The sequence below is a fragment of the Mustela erminea genome, chromosome 5 (genome assembly GCF_009829155.1).
Source record: "Mustela erminea isolate mMusErm1 chromosome 5, mMusErm1.Pri, whole genome shotgun sequence".
Lineage (NCBI taxonomy): Eukaryota > Metazoa > Chordata > Mammalia > Carnivora > Mustelidae > Mustela > Mustela erminea.
In genome coordinates, this window is record NC_045618.1 from 75,001,766 (window position 1) to 75,027,639 (window position 25,874).

Consider the following 25,874-nt stretch of genomic DNA (forward strand, 5'->3'; position numbering starts at 1 on the left):
GGACACGTCTCAACTGCGCAAGCTGCTCCCCTTGTTTCCCTGTCCCACTTCACCCCCTTGGGGGCTGCTCAAGGGTAGGTGGGCATGGGTGGTAGGAGGGGTTTTTTTACCCAGGGCTCTGGAAGGACACCAAACTGTTCTGCTTGTTACCTTCCCTCCATCTTCTCCCTAACTTTCACAGTCCCCTCCACCTGCTCTTGTCCTGCCAGGTCTGCCACCCACCCCACCCCTCTTTTCCGGCTCCCTGCCCCTCCAGATTGCCTGGTGATCTCTTTTGTTTCCTTTTGTGTTTCTTTTTCTGTTTTGAGTGTCTTTCTTTGCAGGTTTCTGTAGCCGGAAGATCTCCGTTCCGCTCCCAGCGGCTCCAGTGTAAATTCCCCTACCCCTTGGGGAAATGCACTACCTTGTTTTGGGGGGTTTTGGGGCGTTTTTTTGTTTTTCAGTTTTTTGTTTTGTTTTGTTTTGTTTTCCTTTGCCTTTTTTTCCCTTTTATTTGGAGGGAATGGGAGGAAGTGGGAACAGGGAGGTGGGAGGTGGATTTTGTTTATTTTTTTAGCTCATTTCCAGGGGGTGGGAGGTTTTTTTTTAATATGTGTCATGAATAAAGTTGTTTTTGAAAATAAAAATTTGTTTGGCCTTTTGGGTGTAAGGATTATTTATCTGTTTTCCTATTTTCTCTTAGATCCCAGATGGCTGTTAATTCTCCTTTGTGGAAGTGCTGGTGTTGTGGAGGGGAAGTTCTCACTTACCAGTTAAGGAGTAGGAGTTAAAATTATAAGAGGAACATTGTGTGTTTAGTTGGGACTGATTGGCATTTGAGAGGTGCGCCGAATGAGTCTGGGATGCGAAAGAATGGCCAGATGAGAGTGATCTAGTAGCGTATCAGTATGCACTCCTGATTAAACTTATGATCTAGTAGCGTATCAGTGTGCACTCCTGATTAAACTTATGTGCAAAGGACTTACCCACACCAACAGCACTGGAGTCTTAGCTTGGGGTCTGGGTAGCTTTTCTTGTCTACCTCAAGGCAAGCTCAAAAATTAGGGGAAAAGTCCGCACTGTGCTGTCAATAGCAGGGCTTAAGCTAACTTGTGTAGCCATGTGGTGACCACTTAATCTGCTCAGCTAATATTTTGAATCATACTGTTAATCAGGACTTAATAGGTTTTCACTGATTCAGTATCCTTAGGTTTAGTACTTGGTCAATTAATAACCAGACTTCTCCAGTTTATATTCTTACATAAGACCGGTCTTAAAATTCTTGGGTGCTACATAGTCCCCCAGGCCCAGCTCGAGTCTTCATTGCAGACAAGATTTCTAAATACCGAAACCTTTTTGTATTCTGCTACATCACTCACTTCTGTTCACAGGATATTTTGCAGTTGTCTCTGATCCAGGTGCTCTCTTCAGTAATCCTGGGTTAAAGAAATGAGTGTTCTATATATCCGTGAAGACTTACCCTATTTCTCAAATGGCTTTGTATTCTGAATTCTCAAATCCATGTTGACTGCTTCAGCATTTGCTCATGTGTTATAGTAACCTCCTGTGGCATCATTTGTTAAGCATTCAGGGGTCTGTCTTTTCTCAAACTAGATTCAACTAAAATAGTGCCTTGTAATCTGGATGTGGAGATTTCTGCAGAGGCTGATTAGTAGGAGTCTGGATAGTTTCAGTATCAACTTGGCTAGAACAACAGGGAGCATATTAGTGTGTGGAATCTTAGTGCCTTACAGGTGGGAAGGTCTTTTTTGTCCACCAGGGGGCACTACATGGCTATCTTTTTTTAAAAAGTCCTATAAATTGTTGAATCTTGGACAGGGTGAATATCATTTTTTTGACCCTTCTTTGTTTTTCATTTTGTATGTCCAGTTATTTCTCAGCATCCTCCCCATTCTTCCCATTCTGTTTTAACTGCTTCAGCAACTCCATATCTTTAAGTGGGTTCCTGGTTCTGGCTTTGCCAGAAAAGCCCTGTTCTGCCACCAGCAATTACAAATGTACTTAGGTGTGGAACTAAGCCCTTGCCCAGTTTGATCCTGATCGTTTCCCTGTCACATCTTGCTCTACAGCTGATGCCCTGTGCGTTCCAGTTGAATTTTACTTAATGTATTGATCATGGTGTGCGGATTCCATTTACCCTGTTAAAATCATAAGGTGTAAAGCCAAGCCCCAAAGACGTAAACCTTCATTCCCTAGTCATGAATGAATTACTCTCTCAGGGAAAATTGTTCCTATCTCTGTTAGCACTTCATGGCTTTATAATTAAAACAACTATATCTTTGTTTCACCACTGGATTGCAGGCTCCTTGAGGGCATGGATTGTGCCTTTGTATAATTTAGTAGGTGCTCAGGTGTTAATTCCCCTTGGGAGTTCCCTGTATCCTGGACCTGCTGGTTCCTATCCTCAAGAATCAGATTTCTTTCCTTACCTGGTCTGATTTTCCCTCTATCTTAGTGATTTTAGAGGAAGTGGCATGGAAGGAAAGTTGCTTTCCTTGGGAAGGATTGCTTATTCTTTGGTCACTCTGATGAGCCACCTCTTAACCAAGGGATTGGAATGAACTTAGTCACACTGGGATTATGGGGGAGGGAAGTGTTTAAGAGACGGGGGAGCCTGTCTACATGATTTCTGGAGTTATGTCGAAGATCTTTAGAGGGACTATGAGTCATAAAAAATGAACGAAGACAACCCAGAACTTTCTCAGATAGGATTTGTCCAACTGGACATCAGCAATACAGAAAAATGCTGTTTATTTTAAATCATTTTTTTCCCAAAAAAATGCTTGCTCTTCTGTATGGTTCAAATGAGTAGCCTTTCTTCACTCGTGATCTAATTTTAAAACATCTTTCAACTTTGCTAATGCTAATTTCTCATGCTTCTTTCCCTTTATTTGTGCTTATAATCATTGATTCAACAGATATTTACTATTTACCAAGTGCTAGGCACTGTTTTGGGTGCTAACATTTGTTAAAGAAGAATTATTTAGTAAGAACTTTAACTTTATTTGCTGATGGAAAGTGTCAGCATACCATAACTCTGACTTGCCCGCCACTGAAATCTGTATGGATTTTGTTGTTAGATATAATTCACATACCATAAAAATTTACCTTTTAAGTGTACAATTCAGTAGTATTCAGCATAACATATATACTTACATGGTAGTGATTAACATATATATATGCATATATATATCCATATATCACCATTACCTAATTTTAGAGCATTTTCATAACCCCCAAAAGAACCCTATACCCATTAGCAAGCACTCCTAATTTTTTCTCCCCCTAGCAACTCTTAATTTCTGTTTCTCTGACTTTGCCTGTTCTGGATATTTCATATAAATACGGTCATACGATATGTGTCCTTTTGTGTCTGGTTTTCTTAGCATCATCATGTTTTCAAGATTCCATGTTGTAGCATGTATCAGTATTTCATTCCTTTTCGTAGCTAAGTAATAGCTCCTTGTTTTGATTGACCACTTTTTATTCTCCATGAGTTGATGGACATTTGTATTTTTCCTTTTTTTTACTGTTAGGGACAGTGCTGCTACAATTCACAATTTTCTGTGAACATACCTTTTCATTTTTCTTAGGTGTATACCTAGGAGTGGAATTGCTAGGTTATCAGGTAATAAGCCACATTTAACCTTTTGAGGAACTGCTGGGCTATTTTCGAAAGCAACTGCATCATTTCACATTTCTACCAGTAGTGTATGAGGGTTCCAGTTTCTCCACATCCTCATCGAACTCATTACTGTCCATCTTTTTGATTACAGCTATCCTAGTGGATATGGTATCTTATGTTTTTTTATTTGCATTTCCCTAATGACTAATGATGTTGAGCATCTTTTCACATGCTTACTGGCCATTTGTATATCTTCTTTGAAGAAATGTCTATCTGGATTCTTTGCCCACTTTTTAATTGGTTTATTTGTCTTTTTATTGATGAATTGTAAGAGTTCTTTATGCTGAATACTAGACCCTTCTATATATGAATTTGTAAATATTTTCTCCCATTTTGTAGGTTGATTTTTCACTTACTTGATAGTATCCGTTGAAGCATGAAAGTCGTGAAGACTTATGCCTCTGTTTTCTCCTAAAAGGTTTTTTTGGTTTTGTTTTTAATATTTTATGTATTTATTTGAGAGAGAGCATGAGTGAGAGAGCACAAGAAGGGAGAGCAACAGAAGGAGAAGGAGAAGCAGTCTCACCGCTGAGCAGGTAGCATGATATGTGGCTCGATCTCAGGACCTGAGATCATGACCTTAGCTGAAGGCAGACACTTAGCCAACTGAGCCACCCAGGCGCCCCATATTTTTTTTCTCATTTTCTTGCCTCATTTTCCTGACTAGAATCTCCAGTACAGTGTTGAAATGGAGAGAAATGGTGAGAGAATTTTGTCTTATTTCTAATCTTTGGGGGAAAGCTCTCAGTTGGTCATGATAAATAGGATTAGCTGTGGGTTTTTCAGTTTCCCTTTATTCCATGGATATTTATTTATTTATTTATATAAAGATTTTATTTGTTTATTTGACAGAGAAATCATAAGTAGGCAGAGAGGCAGGCAGAGAGAGAGGAAAGCAAACTCCCTGTGGAGCAGAGAGCCTGATGTGGGGCTCGATCCCAGGACCCTGGGATCATGACCTGAGCTGAAGGCAGAGGCTTTAACCCACTGAGCCACCTAGGTGCCCTCAATGGATGTTTAAACACTGGTTCTCTGTGCACACCAGTCATGTTCTGTTATACCTCTGGGCTTTGCACTGTTCCAGTCCAAATATCTGAGAAGCTTTCCTTGCTGTCTCCAGAAGAGTAGATCCTTCCTTCTGCAGAGCTGCTGCACCACTTTTTACATTTCTCTGCATTTTCTATACAGGATTGTAAGTATTAGTCTCACAGTGTTCGGAACTCTTACAGGCAAGGCACCATGCCCCTTCCCCCAGAGCTGAGGCAGCAGGAGACAGTAGTGGATCGTCAGCAGAAAGTACTTCCGTGGTGGCCAGGCAAGGTTGACTGAATGAGAGGAATCAGAGTGGCCTTCATGTAATTTTCATGTAACTTAAGGTTAGTAATGTGCCTTGCACATTCTTTTAGTTTCCCCCTCAATAATCCATTAAGGCTCATAGTTGTGAATCCACCTAAACCTTTCTAAAATCTGTTTCATGTTCACGAAAGAAGTCATTTCCTTATTTGCCTGAAAAGCTATCTCTAGTTCCTGGGGTGTCTTCTAAACAGATTACAGGATAAGTAATAACTTTCGTGGTGTTTAGAACTATTTTCTATCTGGTATGCAGTAAGAAGATGGCAGGCTCTCACTTCTCTGGATCTGGCTACTCTAATTACTTAACAGTCACATAACCTTGAATAAATTACCTTTCTAAACCTCAGTCTCCTCATTTGTAAAAACCTAAAACATGAGTACTGTTTCTCAGGGGGTTACTGATGAGGGTCCAGTGAGATTATGTGGTTGGTGAATTTTCGAACAAGATGCCAGTTGTTTTAGCTATACACACTGACCCTTTTGACCTAGACTATGAATTGCTTAAGGATAAGGGACTGTATCTTGCCCTGTGCTTCACTCATGCATCTTGAATGCTTTCATTTTCTTTGCCTTCACCTCTTTGTTGAAATCAGAGAATCTTGTTTTGTTTCACCTACTCTCCTACAGGAGCTGCTCCAACTTTCTGGGAGTTTTTACTTTTTTTCCCTAGATCTTCTTCCAGGGGGGTGCAAAGAATGGGTTTACTGGAGTGCCCCTTTGATACTGTTCCTCACAGTATGTATTGGACGGTGTCATTAGCATGTAAATGATTCCTTGGCTTTACAGGGGCTCTTCCAAAAAGTACAAGAGCTTATCTACCATCATGTTGGTTTTTACCAAATCTCTGGAAACAGTAGTGAGTATAATCTCTCGTTTTATTATTGTTTATCCCAAGCTAAACAGTGAACATTGGACTCAGTTACACTGTTCACAAACATTGTTGTACAGAATGTGTGATATAGAGTACATAACTGATGGAATTGGTAGAGTTGAAAGCACAGCCGAAGGCCTGAGTTTGAGTCCTGGATTGGCCATTTAATGGCAGACTCTTCTAATATCCATGTCCTCAGTAGTTAAGTAGGATAAAAATAACAATATCCACTTCAGAGGGTTTTGAAGATTAAATGAGAAAGGTTCTCATGAGTTCTCCAGTACCATGGTTAGTATCAAGAGTCCAGCAGTGTGGCTTAGTACAGAGAGCTTTGGGCCTCAGACTTGGATCAGCAGAGGGGAAGGAGAGAGGATACTGTTGCTACAGGAACCTGTGGAGAATGGACCTCTCTTCTCTGGAAGAGGCTGGCCTTAAGACTCTAGTTTCCCTAAGACTCCTTCTCCAGGACCACCTCACCCTTTCCTAGCTTCAGGCCTTTGCTCTCCCTTATAGCTTTTGGGTTGAAAGCATTGTACTTTTCTCCCAAGCCCTTGTCTGAAGACTTTCTGCCTCCTGAGGATCTTACCACTTAGGGGGATAATTTAAGAGGCATTTGTAATACATGATCTTGTTTAATCTCATAGCAGCCCTTGAAGGAAGCTGGAGGTTAAGAGATTTGCCCAAAGTGGTAAAGCCAGGCCAGGGCTAGTCTGAAAGGCAGGCCTTGGCTCTGATATAGAATTAATTTCTTATGGCCAACTCCTAGGGTGCCCTGAAGACTCACTCCTCACTTCCAAGGGCAGTGCCTAAAGATTACAAGGAGTTGGGAACGTGGCCAATGAAGAGCAACAGCTCCATGATCTAATTATGTCCCAGCTCTGTAACTCAATAGCTTTGTAAACTTGACCAAGTTACTGAGTCTCTCTGAGCATCAGTTTTCTTATCTGTAAAAGAAGAATACTGTAGTGGGCATCCATTGTTTTTACCTGTGCAACATATAGTCCTACTTCTGCTAACAGCACCCAGTTGTGGCTTTCCATCTTCCCAGTTGTCAGTAATAGGGGTGGGGATGCAGGCAAGTTACTCAAGCTAGCCAGTCATTTGCTCTCTAGAAATGAATCTTCAGTGGGATGAACCAAAGATGGAATCCCACTGGAGGTCATTCATCAAGGTGAGGCCCTGGTTCCTACTGCCTAGACCAGGGGCCCTCTCCTATTCCTGAACTTTTCTTTTTTCCTAAAATATGGAATACTTCATGAGCTTGCATGTCATCCTTGTACAGGGGCCATGCTAATCTTTTTGGTATCATTCCAATTTTAGTATATGTGCTGCGCAAGTGAGCATGGTTCCTGACTTTTCATGAGTAGTTCTGCTTCTCCTGTGAGCTCCCCACCACAACCCTCTGATAAATTCTCCTCTTTGTTTAAGTTCAGTATGGTCAGTATTTATTGCTTGCAACAACAAAAAAAACTTTCAGTTGATCCAAACACCTACTTTGTGGTGTTGGAAGGACTAAATGGTTAAGTGAAATTCGTAAAGTGCCTAGCCCAGTCTTAGCAGCTTAGCAAGCCATCCATATAGGGTTGTGGCTGTGTGTAAGTTAACAGAGGGGCAAGGCAACGGGAGGTGGGGAGGGAGATTGTTACTGATTTTGGTTCCATTCAAAGAAACTTTCCCCCAAGAGACAGGACAACAGAAGGGAGGGAAGTCCAGGCTATGGTATGCTCATTTATTCAAAATGTCTTTATTGAAACAGAATGATAGAGCAAGAAAGAATGAGGTCTGGGAGGATGTCTTTGGGCACAGGATGGAGCCCAGACCTAGCGGTTACACTGTGGAGCTCACTCCCTGTCCCCTGACTCTTGCCAAGGAAGTGAACACAAAGCAGCAGGGAGGAGCTGGGGGTGGGGACAACCCTCTGAGCCCTCCTTGATGACTGGCATGAGGTGCCTCTGAGCCTTCTGGGCAGCCCTGCCTTCCTCACTCGGTCCTCCCAATCTGCTTGCCAGGGCCTTATGCCACCTTTCGGTATGAGCCAGCCTCCTGCCAGGGTGCTCAGAGGCCACTCAGAGGGCAGGGTTGGGGGTGGCAAGCAGTGGGACATGGTCACAGCGGTTAGGGGGTGGCTGCCGCAGCAGGGAAGGCCGGCGGCACAGCTCCCCATCCCGGAGCACCTCGGGCAGGAGCTTGCGCTTGGTCTCCGGCAGAAGCATGATGCTGAGGATGCAGAGGAGGGCACAGGCTGCCAGCACCACGTGCTGCAGGAAGGCTCCATGGCCCATGTGGAGGCGCTGAGCTGGGCCACTCAGCCCTCCCAGAGCCCCCAGTGCCATGATCAGGCCCAGGCCTCGGCCCCTGGGAGAGACAGAGGAGGCACTCAGCCTATAGCTGTGGGCCTCAGCCCAACTCTTCTTTAGCAGTCTTCCCTCCCTCCCCTGGGCCTTTCCTCCACCAAAGTAGCATAACTCTCACCGGACAGTGGTAGGGATGACTTCAGCAGCGAGGAGAGTGCTGAGGATGGCAGCAGCTTGGGAAGAGAAGAGACCAAGGACAGAGAAGGTGGTGATGGCAGCCTCGTTTAGATCTGGAGGACCAAGAGGGAGACTGTGAATGGAGGTGAGGCGATCATGCTCGGCTTAGGCCCTGACATCCTCCCCTTGGCGCTCTGTTCCCATGGCTCTAGCCGGGTGGGCTCTGGGTACCCACTAATTGATTGGGAGGATAGACAGGGTTGTGTGGCCACGGGGAGGACTATGGAAGGTTCTTGGGGGGCATGTGCCAGAAGCAGTGGCTGAGCCTGTCTGAGCCACCTCTCCTGGGGTTCCTTTGCTCAGCCCACACTGTGGGGAAGGGAGGATGCTCACAATCCCACAGGCCCAGCAGGACCAGGGACGCAATGCCAGTGAGGGTCATCGAGAGCAGCAGGATGCCCCGCCGGCCGAATCGATCCACGGTGACTCCCAGGAAAACGCAGGCCAGGGCTGCTGTGCCACTGGCTAGCAGGGAGCACAGGTAGAAGTCAGATGGGCTCCCTCCTCCTCCCACAGGCTGGTAGCAGTGGCGAATGGCGTGGGCAATAAAGCTGTGAAAAGGGGGTAAAGCAAAGAGCAGTGTCTGAATCCCCATCCAGTCTTCTACTGCCCCTGCTGCCCTCTGCAGGCCTTCCCCACCCAGCCAGCCCCCATTCCAGGTACTGGCCTGACCCTTGGCTCAGACACCCAGGCTCACTTGGTGAAGCCCAGGATAAGCAGATTTTTCCAGATGTTGCGGTAGTTGAGGAGGGAAGCGAAGGAAAAGGAAGATGTTGCAGGGAGAGGGCAAGTGTTCTCCAGGTCTTTGAGAAAGAGAGAGGAGCTGTCTGTTAGAAGGAACAGCTGAGAATCCAGAGTCCTCCCACAAGGGTGGTGGGGACCCTGGGAGGTGGCACAGCTATAACGATGGAGAGGGCACTATCATGCACGCAGGACCAGGTGTCACCTGTAGGGACCCATTTCTTACCCTGCAGGGCCTCCTGGGCCTCTTCTCCCAGCATCTGCCCATGGGGCCGGTTCCGCTCAGCCAGGATCCTCAGCACGGATTGGGCCTCCTCAATCTGTCGCTTCACTATTAGCCACCTTGCAGACTCCAGAAACAGACCAGGCCAGCTAGGGATGGGGTGGGGGTGCACTCTGAGGTCTCCCATCTCCTGATCCAGGGGTGGGAAACTCCCATCTCTGAGGGGCCGGGGCTGGGGCATGTCTGGACAAGGGGTAGTGGAGAAAGGGAAGGGTTTCCGGGCTAGAGCCAGGCTGGAGGTAGAAGTGGGAATGGCCAGACAATAGGTGGAGGATGATACTAACCCATAAAACAGGAAGAGGATGCAAGGAGCGGTGATCATTCGTTGCAGAAATCGCCAGTCCTTAGAGACAAGGGCCAGGCCCAGGAACAGGAAGTGCCCCCCCACCCCCACCAACTCCCCTGCCAGGGCCACCCGAAGCCTCTGGGTTGGGTCGCACAGCTCCAGGCCTAGAGATACAGCAGGGAGGGAGGAGATGCCAGGGAGGAAGGAGGAATGGGAGAGAGGAGGAGAGAGGGAGGGAGGACAGAGAGCAAGGTCAGACCCCAAGATGAGGCTCAGCCATCACCTCCCACAGACTAACCTCTGAGTGGCAAAGAGTGGAGAGACTGTTAAGTCCTCTCTCCCCTCCTGCTCAAACCTGGGAGGGCTCAAGGGTCAGAGTCCCTGGTGAGTGTTCAGCATTCCTAGACTACAGGCCCTTTCACATCAGACCTCTTATTTGACCTTCATATCAACCCTTGTTCAAAGGCATGCAGCTAGTCAGGATTTCATCTTTAAATAAGGCTCCATTCTCTGACAGCAGTAAGTCAAGGGCAATGTAAGCCTTAAAGATTGGGGGATGGCTAAGGGAGAGGGGTATGGAGAGAAGCAAAGTCCCTGGCTCCTTCAAAGGCTAGGGCAGAAAGACAGCTGAGATCCTGGACAGCTGAAGTTTGGGGCTGAGAAGAGACTGAGGGGACCCTAGGGGGCAGAGGAAACAGCCTGGGGATGTAGACAGTCAGGCATGAGCCTCAAGGGAAGGACATCTGGGAAGCTGCCACTCACGCATCAGGTAGACACCAAGGTCAACTCCGGCAAGCAGAAAGCCCAGGAGGAATCGGAGGGCCATGACACCTGTGGAGGAGCCTGCAGCAGCCCCTCCCACTCCACAGGGGCCCACCAGCCCCAAGGTCAGCAGCACAATCCCTCGACGTCCAAACCTGGAAAGTGGGGAGGACTTCTGGTCACCCAGACTCCCTGGAAGAAGAGATGCCAGGTGGGGCCCAGCTGCCACTTCAAAGCCTGGAGATACGAGGATGAGGCCCAGGGTAAAAAGTTGGACTGTGGCTAGAGAACTTGGGAAGGAATGGAGACCATGGGTAAGTGATGTCTAGCTACTAGGCACTGGGTTGTAGCTATGGATTTGCAAGCGACTAAGTCTTATGGATGGGGCTGTTGGTCAGAGATGAGAGCATGGAAGTGAGACTGACCATCAAAGGAGATTAGATATTGCTTAGGGAACATGGAACAATTGATCCTTGGGGATAGAGCTATCTGCCAATGACAGAGCTTGTCTTAGACTGGGCAAGGATATGTGGGTTTGGAACTCTAGACCTGTCAAGGTGAGGTCATTGGCAACTTATACATGGGGATAGTATTAGTGAAGATGTAGCTATTAATCTTAGGCAACTGAATAATTGATTTTGAGGGATGAGGCCATTTTTCCGTCATGGGTTGGTTCATGGGTCAATTAATCCATAAAGATGGTCATTGAGGGGGGTCACTTGCCAGAAGATCCACTGATCCATGGGAATATAACTATTTATTAACCCATGGGGTAAAACTGTTGATCAATGGGGATGATCATTTATCTTTGAAGACTGGACAAATGGGCTTTGGGGATGATGCCATTGATTCATGAGATGGGGACATTAGTCCTTGGGTGGATGGGGCTGTTGTCAGTGGGGAATGAATCTATGGGGGTATGATTCATGGGGATAATCAGTAATCGGGGGGTCAAAGACTAGGGAAGCTGAGGCTATTGGTTAGTAACGATGATCACTGACTATGAATCAGTGAGGACAAGGCTACTGATCCTTGGAGGTTGGGATATTGATCTTTGGGGATAAGACCACTGATCTGTGGGGTTGAAGATAGGGTCACTGATCATGGGGAAGCGTGACTGATCCCTGAGAGGGAAGCTACTGATCCAGTACAATGGGACCATTTTCCCATGGAGATGAACTTATTATTTAATGAGGTTAAGACTACTGAATTTAGGTGACTGAATTATTGGTCTTTGGAGGGGGATGAGGGTATTATTCCATAGGAATGATGCTACTGGTCTGTGGGAATGAGACCACTAATGTGTGAGAATGGGTTGTTGACCTGTGGGTTTAGGAACATTTGCCCAACGGGTGTGTGGCTTTTTGGCAGTGAAGATAGGTATTGGATTTAGGGATTATTGAATGTTGGGTTGCCTTTGATCCATTGGAGTTGAGCTATGAATCCATTTGGATAAGACTGTAGATGGGTGGAGATGAGTCTAACAATCTATGAGGATGGTCAGTGGAGATGGAGCACCTGGTCAGAGGATAGCGTCAAGAATCAGAAGAATTAGGAGTTTTGATTTCTGGGAAGAGCTATTGGTCGGTGGGGGTAAGCTGTGGATCTTTGAGATGAGGCCATTGATTGAAGTGAACTGGGCTTTTGATCTGAGAGGATCTAAGAGCACTGAAGACTCATGAGGATGGGACTGTTAATCTTGGGGCGGGGTGGGGGGTGCTGCTGCTATTGTGGTATTGATCTTTGGGGGTTTGACTACTGACCCATAAGGGTGGAGTCATTTGTTTGTCGAGTTGAACAATACAGGTCAGTGGGAATGTGGCTGTTGATATTTAGGAATTAACATAATCTGTAGGAATAAGGCCATTGAGATGAAGCCCACCATGTAGACTGGGCTATTATTGGAGATGAGTCTATTAATCTAAGAAGATAGGGAGGTGGTGAGTGGTGACAGGGACAATAGAGGAAGAGCAAGGACTTTTTAATCTGTGGAGGCATGGTTTTTAGTCAGTGGTGATGGGGCTATTGTCTTTGGAGATGAGCCATTGATCCATGGATATGGGGATGGGGAATGGGTGGTATATTATTCCCTTGTGCAGAAGAGATATGGAAGAAGTATTTCTTGATGGGGAGTGAAGTTGAGATACAGCTGGGGCTGCATGTCATTGAACAGAAGAAGTCCAGAAGACTGCAGAGTTCAGTGAATCTTCTTCCGCCTCGCGCAAAAGCCACCTGTCTGGGCTAGCCACCCTAGCATCCCTTCCTCTGTATTTGCCCTGTCCCCACGGCAGCCCTCACCTGTCCGCCGGGTAGCCCAGGAACAGGTAGCCAGAGGCAAAGCCCAAGATGAAGAGGATCTGCTCCAGGATCACCTGCCAGCCCAGGTCACACACTAGATCCCACTGGGAATGTGAGAGGGATATAGCCCGGCGTGAGGCCCGGTGCTCCTCGCTCTGGGCCCGCCCCCAGACCCACAGCCCAGGAAGCCGCCTCACCTGGCCGATGGCGTTGGTGGTGAGCACTGGCAACCCATTATAGTCCCAGTCCTTGAGACAATGGTTGAAGTCCGGCGGGGCAAAGCCGCTGCACGAGGGGTCCGTACTGGTGGCGACGCGGCTAGCGGCGCTGGCTGCTAGGGCTGCGCTGGCGACGCTGACGCCGCTAGCGTTGGGGGGCTGCTCCCAGCCAGACGCGTTGGGGGCAAAGCCCCCATAGTGGCAATGCAGTGGGGGTGCCAGGGTAAAGATGGGGTCCGAGGCCATGCCCAGCGCCACGAAGAGCACGGGCAGGCAGCAGAGGCCAAGCTGCAGCTGCTGGCCGCCGCCCAGCGCCCCCACCTGGGCGAGCAGCGCTTCAAAGCTGAGGGGGCCGGGGGGCACGGCCAGCGACAGGCTGCTGCCCATTCCGTCGCCGCCCGCGTCGCCCTCCCCCTCCCGCTCGCGCTCGCGCTCCCGCTCACCCTGCAGCTGCTCCGTGGGCACCGCATCTCCGAGGGTCCCGACCTGCTGTGGGTGGGGGGAGAAGGGTGAAGCGGAGAAGCAGAGAAAGCCGCAGAGCAAGGGAAGAGGGCGGGTGAGAGGAAGGCGGTGGTGGGGGGCGGTGCGCAGGAGGAAGAGGAGAAAGATGCCAGGAGCTGGGGGGGTGGGGGGTGGGGGGAGGATGATGGTGTAACCCTCAGGGCATGGGCACTTACTCCGTTGGGGCTGGGGGTGATCTCTACTGTGCTGTCGATTTTGCTGCCGCCCCCGCCATTGGGCTCGGGGGTCCCGGTGGCCACCCGGGGAGCCAGTTTGCCGACCGCAGGGGCCCTGCCGGCCCGCACCAAAAGGATGCGCTGTCCTTTGGCCCAGTGGGGAGCCCGATGCCTGGACACAGTGAGACCCCGCTCTGCAGCTCTGCAGCCGCGGGCGCCTCCTTCGTCTCTGCGATCTCTGCGCTGCTTTCCCCTCCCCTTCCTCCAGACTCTCCTCCCCTTCCCACGTCAGCAGAACCTTCGGTCCAGACTTTTCGTCAGAGGGAGGAAGGGGGGCCAGGGCCCAGGGGCTCTGTCTCTGTTCCCTGGGTCTGCAGGCCATTGCAGTAGAAAGGGAAGAAAGCTGAAGGATAGTCGCTACCCAGGCAGTTGCCAGAGTCCTTCTTTGCTTCCAGTTCTTCCTCATCATTCATTCATCCAGCCATCTTGCCATCCATCCACTCATTCGTAAAATTTATTGAGCGTCTATTATGTGCCTGGCCTTGTGCTAGGCTTTGGGGGATGACGAAATGGACAAGACCACCTTGGAGTAGCTTACTTGGGAGACAGCGTGTTTACTGGCAACTGCAGTTCAGGGGATGCACATGGAAGACTGGGTTGGACCCTGTAAGGAGCCCCAGCTGCGGTCGTCCACAAGACCACCCTCTCTTGTCATTTTTTTTTTAACATCATTTAGCACTGTAAGCACTCCTCTAAACACTTTCTTAGTGGCTAAGTCTCACACATTTCTCATTTTCTTTCTCTTTCTCCTCTTCCCCATGCAGATTCCTCCTCCTCTTCACCATCATTGTGTCTGTGAGCCTGAAACTTGGTCCTGGGTCCTCCTCTCATTTCACCATTCCCACCCTGAAATCTCACCCATGTCCATGGCCTCATTCACCCCCAATATAAACAACACAAACCTGATATCCAGATCTATATCTCCAGCTCCCATCTCTCTTCTGATCCCCAGACCTATGAAGCCACCTCTTATTCATCCTCTTAACCTTGGGTGACTCCCAGGGACCTCAAACTCAATACATTCAAGACCAAACCCATGCTCTTCCCCCTGTAATGTGGTTGTCCTCCACTGCTTCTTTCCCCCAGTGAATGATACCCTTGTCACTCAACCATGGCCAGGTGCTCAGGCAACAGCCCTCACAATGCCTCCTCTTTACCTCCGTGCCAAATCCTTTACAAAATGCTGTCCTTTTACTTCCTATGTAGTTTTCACTCGGCTTCTCTACATCTCTACCACCGTTAGTCAAGCTATCTTTTGCCCAGACTGCTTGGCCTTCTAACGTATTCTGCACCCACATTTTTTCTGCTTCCTTTCCCCTAACCTTATTGCTAGAGCAGGTGGAGTGATTTTTTAAAAAAATGCAGATCTGTTTGTGCCCCTTTCCTGCTTAATAGCCTTTAATGGCTCCTCCTCACCAACAAGGTAAATTCCAGAAGCCTCATACATGCTCCTGCAGGCTTGATCCCATGCTCCCTGGTGCTTCACCTCGCTTCTCTCCCCAGACTGCACTCATCATACTGGCCTTCTTTCAGTTTCCCCAATGACACAGGGCCCTTGCACTAGTTGGTCTTTATGCCTGAGGTCTTCTCCTCCCCTAGTCAAGTTCTCATCCCTCAGTTATCAGCTCAAGCATTATCTGCCTCAGCGAAGCCTTGGCTAACCCCTGGACTTGCTACTCAAAGTGTGACTTAAGTCCTTGAATCATATGATTCAAGCCCTTGAATCATAATCTCCCTCTTAACCAGATCCCCAGGTATATGTATAACCACATCAGAGACTTACTTCTCTAAGAGATTTAATACCTAATAGATACTATATTCTCTAGTCTAAGGGTAAGGGCTAGAAAGGAGTGTGCAGATAGTCTCAGCCAGGAAATCCATTGCCTCTGCTCTCCACTGAGCCACACACTTCCAATTTGTCCCCTCTGTTCAGAAATTTTCCAGATATGGGAACTCTTCTAATCCATTAAGCAGCTTCCCACTGCTCTTCTACCCTAACTCATTTCAGTATCTCTTTAAGGTTTACTTTGGTGTGTTCACAGCCAACATTCCTTGGAGATTCAATTGTGCTGTGTCTGTCCTGGAATTATATATAACCCCTCACCTTTATGTGGCACTGGGTCATTCACATGCATTATCTTGTTACAGCCTCACAACCCTGTGAGATCATTATGATCATTCTCCTACTAAAGGTAACACCAGGACTCAGAAGGACTGAGAGGAGCTACCTGCACACACGCAGGTGCATGGCAGACCTGGGACTTGCACTGAAATCTCGGACTCTCTTTCTGGCTTGTTCTCTCAACATTCTTTCTGGGAGATGATGGAGAATAGCCGTTATATCTTCAGCACACAAGGGTGAATTTGGGTGACCCTAGAATCTGGGAGTTTTGAGAGTGAAATGAGAAAGAAGGAGCCAAAAATGGAGAAGACAAGGCATTGGGGGAGGCAAAAGACTCAGACTGTGACTGAAGTTTGGGGTGCCTCTAATCCAGTCACGGTGCCAAGGTGTCATCTGGGGAAAATACAAGGGAAGCCATGGATCTGTGGCTTGGACTTTTTCCCTGTGGTAAGTGGCTGCAGTGATCTCCCATCTAAGCCATGGCTTGTCATTGTCACCAATGCTTTAGGACTATGGACTAACAGCACATTGCATTCACAAGAGGACCCTTGGCTCCTCTAATAAAAAGTTTGTCTAGAGGACAGTCAGCAGGAGGCCTAGGAAGGGGGGCTGAAGGAGCCAAACCTTCTTGCCTTAACCTAAGGGAGTGGGCACCCAGGCCAGCCACCAGCACTGTCCAGTTGGCCAGAGTCGTGCTGTGGCACCATGCGAGGACAGGCCTTCACTGGGGGTGATCTCTTCAGCTCGGCATCTTTCAGGGCTCTTGTGAGGCCAACCTCTCTGCACCTCTCTATTGACATCATGTGGCAATGAAGTCTTGCAGGAAAGGACCCCAGTCAGTTATCAGTGTCTGCCTTCTGGGAATGCTAGGATCAGACTCTTCTTGGTGCTCTCATCCCTGGGGCCTCAGCTCAGATATTACCTCCCCAACGTCCTGTCCAAAGTCTCCTTCAATGGTCTCTCCCTCATCCAATTAGTCCCTCACATCACCCTGTTTATTTCCATTACCAGCAACTGTCAAATCTGTGGCAGGTTTTTTTTTTTTTAATTTATTTTAACTGACTCAGTTTTATTCATCCCATTCCACAATGCGCCTTCAGAACTGTGCTTGGCACATCATGGGAGCTGAAACCCACCGAATGAGTTATTACTGAAAATAACAGCAAAATCTCCCCCCAAACCTAAGGTGTGTGTGCCCATCAGTTTAGGCAAGGGGCACCAGGCTTGGCCCCTCCCCCAAGCACCCAAGAAGCAGAGTCAGAGAACTAGATAGCAGGGCTCACTCAGGCCCAGCTCTTTCCAGCCTCCTGTGGGGAGGAGCCCTCAGGCCTCTCCCAGACCTCCACATTCTGGGTGATCCATGTCCTGCCCTCACTCTCAGCCAGCAGTGAGTGCTTATGTTCTAGAGTCAAGAACCACGACAAGAAAGGGGCTTCGGGCGGCCCCAGGTTTCAGCCAGCTGATTCTCTGCGGGCCATGTTTCCAGAGGTGCGGTGATCAAGAATCTCCCCACCACAGGCTAAGACAAAAGAGTCCAGTTTCTCCCTGCCCCTGACAAAACAGGGAATACTATTAAATATAAATAATTTATACAAAATGGTTCGTACAAAAAGCTGTGGGAGGGGGAGGGACATCTCTGTGAGAGACTGAGATGACCGGAAAGGGAAAGATGCCCACACCTCTCCTGGTCCTTAAAACAGAGCCCTCCGGAGGTGGCCCAAGTCCCAGCAGGGGGCTCTGGCAGGCAGAAGAGAGGCAGAACAGGGCCAAGGGGGGCTCAGGGGGCCAGGCTGGAGAGCAGAGTGGTGAACTGCAAGGCCTGCCCTGCCAGTGCCGCCACACACTGCGCCATCTCTTGGGCCGCAGGGTGGGATGGGTAGCCCAGGGCAGCCCCCTTGACAGCCAGGACGGTGGCCCGCAGTGCCTGGCCCAGTGCTGTCCCTGCAGCCCCAACCTGGGCTCGCAGAGGAGCGGAGGCTGCCAGCCGGCCCAGAGTGTCCCCAACAAACACCAGGCGGTGAGCAGCCACCACCACCCGTTTGCCGTGGGGCACGAAGAGGCGTGGGGGCTGGTTGGCCTGGGTGCTGGATGTGAGGGCCGCCACTGCAGCCTGCAGGGCTGAGTAGTGGCTCTGGCACTGGCCTGCGTAGAAGTGCAGGAGCTGCAGGTCTCCAGTGGGCAGATCCAGTGGCTCCTCCGGGCATGGGGCCTCCTGAAGGCAAGAGCAGTGGTTGATGGGCACGCTTGCTGCAGTGCTCCTTTTGCAGCCCCTTCCTCCCTCTTTCCCTTGCTCAGCTCCTCATTCTTTCCTTTCTGCCCGAGCTCTTCGCTCTGCCCACCACAACCTTTAAATTCTCATAGCCAGGGCTAGGAAAGTGCTCGGAGCAGATGACAGAGCAGTCTGGATTCAAACTAGTCTCTGAACTTGTTTCCTTAGCTCTAAAACGGGGCCTCTGGGACCACACTGTCCAGCATCAACACAATGAGAACCACATGTATAATAAAGGTATTTCTAGTAGCCATGTTAAGAAAAGTAAAAAGAAATCAGATTTTCCCCCTAACTCCAGATATAAAAATTGTTGTAATCTCAACATGTAATCAATATAAAAATAACCAATGTTTCTTTTCACTCTAGGCCTGCAAAATCTGGTGTGCGTTTGGTTTATACGTACAGTGCCTTTCAATTCAGCCTAGCCGCATTTCAAGGACGCGGTAGCTGCACGTGGTCAGGGGCCACCATACCATATTGGATGGTGCCATTCCAGTGTCTGCTTCCCAAGGCTGCAGCATAGTTACTGCCGCAGCACGTAGAGAGAACTTAGAACGTTGCACACAGTGAGCACCACTCAAGTACTAACTGGGGCTGTGATTAGTGCTGACCCATGTAATGTGCTTATTAGCAAGAGGCCCACACTTGGGATTTGAGAAATGGTAGCTACAATGCTTAGGACCATTCTAGACAGTCAAGGAGACCACCTCACTTTCCTGAGGCCCAGAGAGATTAACTGGTGACTTCAGGGCCCCTGGATTCTTACTGGTGGAGCTGGGATTAGAAGCCAGGTCTCTTAGGAACCCAGGAATTCACAGTTGGAAGGAGCCTCAGAAGTCACCCGGCCCAGCCCCAAATTCTGTTTCCCTGGCTGTTTGGTTTTCTGATTCTTCTCCAACACATTCTTTCCCCTCTTTCTGAATTCCTGATATCCTTTTCCAGGTTCCAGCTCCTTCCTGCTGAATTCTTGCTCCTCTCTATCCCAGCTCCGGCTCCCCAAGTTCTTACCCCCATCCTAACCTCCCTCCCTTGCTGCTTCCCCCAAGTTCCTGTTCCTCCTTCCTGTTCCCACAGGATTACCTGCTGCTCCGGAAGCCCCCTCTCCAGCAGTTCAGGATCCCCTGGGCAGGCTTTATCCAGGGGCCTACATCCCTGAGCTTTCTCCATGCCCTGTGGGAGGGACCAGGGTCTCAGTGCAGGGGTGGGGGAGCAGGGCAGGTGCCCCCTTCCCTGTCCCTCTTTCTTCCGCAGGTCTCTCCTGCCATCAGAGGTTGTAGGTTCTTGACTCCAGGTCTGGGAGAGTTCTGGTGGCAGGTCAGATAGCTTGGGGACCCCAGGCTGGGTTTAGATGGAGTATAGCACCAGTACAAGTGGTGGGGACAAGTATTGGGGTCCCAGGCCATAGGGTGCAGGGCCAGTGGAGGATGGGAGGAGGGAAGAAAGGGAGGGTCCCTCTGGTTACCTTGGGGGCATTCCTGGTGGGAGGGGAGCTTACCTTCAGGTGGACATAGTCGTACTCTTCAGCCATTGGGATGCCCTCATATTCATTGTGGGGTCCTGCTGGATCGTCCTCTACCTCCCTGCCCTCTGGATCCTCCTCAACCTTGGGGCCCCCATAGCCCGGCAGGCGGGGTGGGGGTGGGGGTAGAGGTCGGTCCTGAATGCTGCCTTTCCGGCCTGGAGCAGGAGAGGGAGCGGGGGAAGGGCTGGGGGCCTCAGGGACAGGCAGGGCAGGCAAAGGGCGGCGAGACAGGCTCTCAGCTGAGGGCAAGCGGGGCCTGTGTGGGAGTGGGGGGCTTCTGGCTAGAAGCAGGGCCAAAGCGTCCAGGTCATTGGAGGCCGAGGCTCCTGGGGGCTCTGGAGAAGGAGGCGCCTCTGGTCCCAGCAGGGGCACATCGTAGATGCCCTCATCAGTGCCTCCACCTTCCCCATCTGCTAGCAGTTCCTCCGGCGCTTCGTACAGGTTGAGCAAGGCTGAGGCCCGTTTCAGGTTGGAGGGGGCAGCGTAGAGGGGGGGCTCGGGTTCCCGGCCCCCTTCCCATTCCAGATCTGCTTCCAGCTCTGATGGCAGCTTTGGGGCCAAAGGGACATCGTAGGGAGCTTCATCCTCTCCAGGGGGCTGCAGGGCACCCTGGGCCAGAGGGCGGCTGAAGGAGGCAGGGGAGTCGTAGGGACCACTGGAGGGAACTCGGAGGGCCGTGGGGGGCACGTCATAGACCTGGAGAAGGAGCCCAGCCACCAGTTATTGTCAGATTCAGCAGGGGACACCCTCCCAGAGTCCTCTGCTCCCTGCCCAGCATATACATGGGTGTCTAGCTCTCACCTCCAGGGTGTCTCCAGGGGTGGCCGTCTGGGTCCCACTCCCTCTGGGGACCTTGTAGATGGGATCGGGGGAGGGCAGGCAGGGTCCGGCCTGAGGTCCTATGGTAGGACAGGGCCGAGCTGGGGGTGGTACCACATATATCTGGGGGATCAAAACAGATGGAAGGGTCAGGAGTGGGGACCAGAGAAGCAGAGAATGTATGCCATAGAGGAACTTACACCCTTTCTGGCCCCCATCCCGTGCCCATGGGGAGACAGAGCCCAGGGAGGGTTGGCAGACAGGTTTCACCCAGCTCTGGGTCCATGAAGAGCTGCAGTCTCAGGGCTCGCCTTGCCCCCACCTTGCTGCAGGCACCAGCAGAGGGGAACGGGGCTCTTCTGGCTTGGGGTGGGGAGGGCTCCAGCTCTCACCTCCTGGTCCTCATTGCTGTGCTCTGGGGCTGGAGATGGTGAGCCAGGCTGGGCGGGGGGCTCCTGGGTGAGGCTGGGCTGGGGTGCTGGGCCGGCAGGAAGGAGCTTCACTCTGTTGGCGGGCACAATGCCCTGCTGGCCATGCAGCGAGCAGAGGCACCAGCCATCCAGGCCACCAGCGCCCTCCCTTTGCAGGACCCGGAGGACATCCCCTCGGCGGAAGGATAGCTCCTGGGGGGACTCAGCGGTGTTGTCGTACAGTGCCCGGGCCAGCTGGGCCTGGTGGGGGAGGCGGGAGTGGGGAGAGGGGTCTCACACACATAGCAGGTCAGCAGGTCCCTTGCTCAGAAATATCACAGAGCTCCCCACATCCCTCAGGCTACAGATCTGAACTGACTCAGCCCTTATTGACTGGGTCCTGCCTTGTCTCCAGCTTCATCCCCTGTTCTCTTCCTCTTCCTATCTATTCCCTGAACTAGAGAGACTCTTTCCCACTTCAGGGCCTTTGCACTTGTGGTTTCCTTTACTCTTGCCCTGACTCATCGCCTGACTGGCCCTTTTTCATCCTTCAGTTCTGCTGAAGTGTCTCCTTCTCAAAGAGGGCTTTCCTTCATTCTTCTTCCTACCCAACTCTGTGTCGGTCTTCACCATTGTTTCCTTCATCAGACTTTACATTATTTGCCTACTTCTTTTCTTATTGTCTATCTCTTCCCTTACCCTGTAAGCTCTGGGAGAACAGAACAGGGACTGCTCTATTCCTGGCCCCTGCCAACGGGCTTCACCTGGAATCAGGTCTGAAGGAATATGTGTTGCATGAATTCCCTCCAAAGCTTCGTGTACATGAGAAAGACCCGCTAAGATTTGCCCGAGACTCTCCTTCACCTTCCCTGTTTCCCAGTCAGCATCCCCCACAAGCAGAAGTTTAGACTGAATGGCAGCAGAGACCCAGCAATCCGCGAGAGACTGGGAAAAACCCAGCCCAGACAGTGCCTAGGCATAAAAAGGAAGAAAACAGAAACTGAAGCAACTGTTTTGTTCTCAGTCTCTGCAAAGAAGGTTCTATCAGAGGAAGCTGAGGTTACCATGGAGAGGAGAAAAGAGCATACACTCTACTGTGTGTGTGTTTGGGGTGGCCGGGCGGGGAGGGTGGGACTGGCAGATCAACCAAGAGCAAACATTTGTCAGCCTGTTTCCAGTACTGTCTGGTAGGGACAGCTAAGCTTTGTTGCTTTGAGATCCACTTGCTCAAGTGGAAAAGTCACAGATAATCAAGTGAAAATTATGTATCCAGACACTTTGCAAGTCTTTACACTAATCATCTTATCTCATTTAATCCTAAAACACCCTTATGAGGATGGAGCCATCATTATCCCATTTGGAAAGGTGGCTGGGACATAGAGGGTAGGACTCTGCTCCCAACAGAGAGCTGGTGCTGCTGGCAGAAGTGACTTGAACCCCAGGCTGTTTGACTCCAGAGCCAGTGCTCTTAGTCACCCGCTTACTGCTTCTCCACCATCACAAACATGAGGTTCTATTTTCTTCTTTTTCTATTAGTGACTTAACCTCTTGGTTAGGTAGAATCCATGACTCAAGCACATATGAAGTCTTCGTTCTACCCGATTTCCCTTTGCTATTCAGCTCTCATGGGGCTCCGGTCCCATGCTGCCTTTGATAGAATCAGGCTTCCACCACTCACTGTACTGGAAAATGTTCTGGTTGGGTTGTGCTTGCCAGGTGACCGTGCCTGCTGGCGGGCTCCCAGGCGATGGTGGTGGACAGCAGGAGTTAGGCATCACCGAGCAGGTAATCCATGTGCGCTAATTCAGTAGAACATCTCAAGCTAAAGGTCTCTGGCAGGGGTGCATTTGGTCCCAGACCCTGGAGAGAAGGAGGCCTGGCTCAGGCAGCAAGAGTGCATGTTCCTTTCATGGGCATTTCCCTTGCGTGGAGAAGGGGGTCCAGCCCTCTCGGCTGGGTGATTTTAACAACAAATGGACTTTTCCTCTTGCCTGGTTCCACACTCATCAAGCCATTTTCTGACTATATTTTGGCTTCTAAAGGATATTCTCCCACAGAAAGAAAACATGCTAACCAGATGGCACAAATTTCTGGTTACCTCAGCACTTTTCTTTCTAATTGTTAATTAGAAATTAGTGTTTTGGGTTAGGCGGGGTGGGGGGGTGAAGAGCACAGTTCTGAGGCAGACAGACCGGGGCTTCAGTCCTGGCTCTGTCCCTTTCTAACTGCATGACTTTGGGCAGGTTGTTTGACCTTCCCAAGCCTTCGGTTTCCTCCTTTGTAGAATTCCGTGGCCATATCCAAATATCCATTTCTGGATAATAACAGCGCAGGGTTATGGTGAGGACTGGAGAAGATAATGCATCAAACCACCAGGACAAAGCTTAGAACCCACACGGGGCCTATATATGCTCAACAAATATTAGCTACTATTAGGATCCTGTGAGTTTGATGAATGTGAATGCCACCCCCAACCTCTAGGTACAAAGAAAAATTTGCCTCCTGGGACTACAAAGCTGACCAGCTGACCTAAGCTAGCCTTGAGCCATCATCTTTATGTCAGAGTACCCCTCCCTGTTTTCAGGACCTCCCCCTCTCCAGGCTCTGAGTTCAGGTCTTCTCACCATCATACAGACTGAGGAGCTAAAATGAGTTTGGTCTGAGGAGTGAAAACTGAACTCGCTCTGGGAGTATGAGAGGATGTCAGCAGCCATGCTTCTCGTCTTTCCAGCCTCACAGTCCTCCTGCCCAGAGTGCCCATTCGGAAGGCACCAGAAAGCAAGAGGCAGCCTCGCTTTCCCTGGAAATCACAGCATCTAGGGACGGGTGGAAAGGGGACAGAGTTGCTTGGACTCAAACTGTAAGGTGTGCAGGGCAGAAAGCAGAGGTGGGCTGTGGAGAGCTCCTCCTAGTGTTAAGGTTTGAATTCTGTCCCAACAGGCCAAACCTCTGGGCCTCACCATTTCAGGAACTCAGGCCAGAGCTGTTGATAGACTGATTGATGACGGGTGTGGCCACCCTGCTCTACCCCCTCCTCAGGGGCCCAGCTGACTTGTGAGGGAGTGGCTGCCTTAACTGGGGGGTGGCAGTGGGCCACAAGCTTTCTGGGAGGCCTCCTCCCACCCTCCCATCATGCCAGCTGTCTCCTCCCTTTGTCCCCAGTCCCCGGAAAGTGGCCAGAGGCTGGCTGACATCACCTCTCCTCCTCCCTCTATTTTCTCTCTCTCCGTGCCTGATCTCCCTCTTTTGCTTTATTTCTCCCCTTTCCTCCATTCTTCCTCTACAGAAGGGCCTCTTTGGCCTCTCCTATTTTCCTGTAGCCCCCTCCATTCCTTCACCCCCTCCCAACCTTTTTACTTGCCTCCCAATCACAAGCCCCTGCCAACCACCGGTGGCCATCTGTTCCCGCCCCTAAAACAGCAGATAGGACTCGGGCTAGGCTTGCCCCCTCCCCTCCATCCAGGGGCAGCCTCTAGAAAGAAAAAGAGGAGAATGGGGAGGGGAGGAGAGAAAGGGGAACCTAGACCCAGAAGGAGTTAGGGAAGGGGAGTGAGAGGGAGAAAGGGAAACAAAAGCAGGGGCGGGGGGTGAGGACACAGCCTCTCGGAGGAGAAAGACAAAGAGAAGGCAGAAATAAAAGTGACAGGAGTGCAGGGCAGGCCGTGGAGGCCTATGGCCCTCAGCCTCCTCTCCCTGGTGGACTCACCGACGTGGCTATGGCCATGGTCTTGGCCTCCCGCGCGGCCTGCTTCAGGCCAAGCTCGGTTTCGCTGATTTCACCAGCTGCCGCCCCGCATCATGGAGGCGGCCCCCGGCTGCGGCGCCTGAGTCGTGGCCTCCGCGGAGGTTGGAGGAGGAGAAAGAAAGCCCACAAAACTCCCCAAATGGGAGGCAGCTTGGCCGGGCAGGAGGAGGAGCGGGGCGGGCCGGGGCGTCGCTGCGGGACCTCATCCAAGGGCGCGCGCTCCGTGCCGTCCCGGGGGCCACGGGGTTGGCCAGGCCGCCGGAGCCGCCCGCCCTAGGCCGCTGAGGGACCCGGGGTTCGCATGGGCCAAAAGCTCCCTCCCAGGGCCGGGCAGGCGAGGAGGCGGGAGCTGGGGCAGTGCTCGACGCCTCGCCGGGCCGCTCGGGACGGCCCCGAGGGCTGGGAGAAGCCGCCGGGGCGGTTGGGCTGGACGGGCGAGTTCAGGGGCCAACCGTCCCCAGCTGGGGGCCGCGGCGGAGAGCGGTGCCCCCAGGGCTGTGGTCGGGGCGGCCCGGCTGCGAGGGGGTGGGGCGAGCGAGCACGGAGACTTTCGCCCCTTTTCAGACTCGCCCAAGTTGGCAGAGGGAGGCCTGAGAGCGTGGCTGTGGGGCTGCGTCGCCGGTGGAGCTGCGGTCGGCCCAGACACTCGCACGCCCGGCGGCGAGGCGGGTTCACACTCACGCACACTCGCCCTCTGCACGCCCGGGACTCAGGGGGCGCCGCGACGGAACCTCGCTCCCCGCACGCGGGCTCGGCCCGAAGGTGGGGGACAGCCTTCCCCACGCCGCCGCGGGGTCCACCCGCGCGCCGCCACCCCTCGGCCCGCTCACGCGCACCCGCCGCAGGGCCCCTCGGCGCGCTCTAGAGCTCGAGGCAGCTCCCAGGCGGCTCTGGGGACGGAGAGAAAGGCCACAAAGCAAAGGAAGCAGCAAAGAGAAGGCGAAGGAGGAGCAGGGGCCAAGGGTCCAGACTCGCCTGGAGGGGGGCCCGGAAGGGGGGGGCACTGAAGGGGCTGCGAAGGTTCCGGGGGTCGCGCGTGGCCTTCGGGCTCAGTCCCCGCGCGCGCGGCTCCCCTTCCCTCCCCTTCCCGGGCTCCCAGCTCCCTCTCTGGGTAGCTCCTTCCTCCACCCCTCGGGCCCTCTACGCCGCGGCGCGGGGCTCAGTCCTGGGGATTAAAAGAAAGGAGGGAGGGGAAAAGGGAGGGGAAGGGAAGGGGCGGAGG

At 51.3% G+C, this 25,874-nt stretch overlaps 2 protein-coding genes and 1 non-coding gene across 6 annotated transcripts; all 3 read right to left on the bottom strand.

Moving 5' to 3' along the window:
- Positions 1-7,146: 7,146 nt before the first annotated feature.
- On the bottom strand, positions 7,147-7,253 carry LOC116592127. The gene has a single exon (XR_004286319.1). It is a non-coding gene; the product is annotated as a U6 spliceosomal RNA (small nuclear RNA).
- Positions 7,254-7,624: 371 nt separating this feature from the next.
- SLC22A17 (solute carrier family 22 member 17) lies at positions 7,625-13,949 on the bottom strand. 3 transcript variants are annotated; one of them, XM_032343849.1, is made up of 10 exons: positions 13,706-13,946; positions 13,008-13,514; positions 12,811-12,914; positions 10,513-10,667; positions 9,749-9,914; positions 9,408-9,553; positions 9,138-9,243; positions 8,774-8,991; positions 8,382-8,493; positions 7,625-8,264 (listed from the first exon to the last, which is right to left on the bottom strand). In XM_032343849.1, exons 2-10 carry the CDS (start codon positions 13,413-13,415, stop codon positions 7,976-7,978), a joined length of 1,704 nt encoding a protein of 567 aa, XP_032199740.1. In that variant the 5' UTR covers positions 13,416-13,514; positions 13,706-13,946; the 3' UTR covers positions 7,625-7,975. The 3 variants fall into 3 exon arrangements, with proteins under 3 accessions (XP_032199740.1, XP_032199739.1, XP_032199741.1); XM_032343848.1 differs by having other exon boundaries at positions 13,008-13,517; XM_032343850.1 differs by lacking the exons at positions 8,774-8,991; positions 9,138-9,243 and having other exon boundaries at positions 13,008-13,517; positions 13,706-13,949.
- Positions 13,773-25,672, bottom strand: EFS (embryonal Fyn-associated substrate). 2 transcript variants are annotated; one of them, XM_032343852.1, is made up of 7 exons: positions 24,614-25,672; positions 20,973-21,168; positions 20,890-20,942; positions 20,480-20,620; positions 19,652-20,374; positions 19,237-19,326; positions 13,773-18,099 (listed from the first exon to the last, which is right to left on the bottom strand). In XM_032343852.1, exons 1-7 carry the CDS (start codon positions 24,629-24,631, stop codon positions 17,665-17,667), a joined length of 1,656 nt encoding a protein of 551 aa, XP_032199743.1. In that variant the 5' UTR covers positions 24,632-25,672; the 3' UTR covers positions 13,773-17,664. The 2 variants fall into 2 exon arrangements, with proteins under 2 accessions (XP_032199743.1, XP_032199742.1); XM_032343851.1 differs by having other exon boundaries at positions 20,890-21,168.
- Positions 25,673-25,874: the final 202 nt, after the last annotated feature.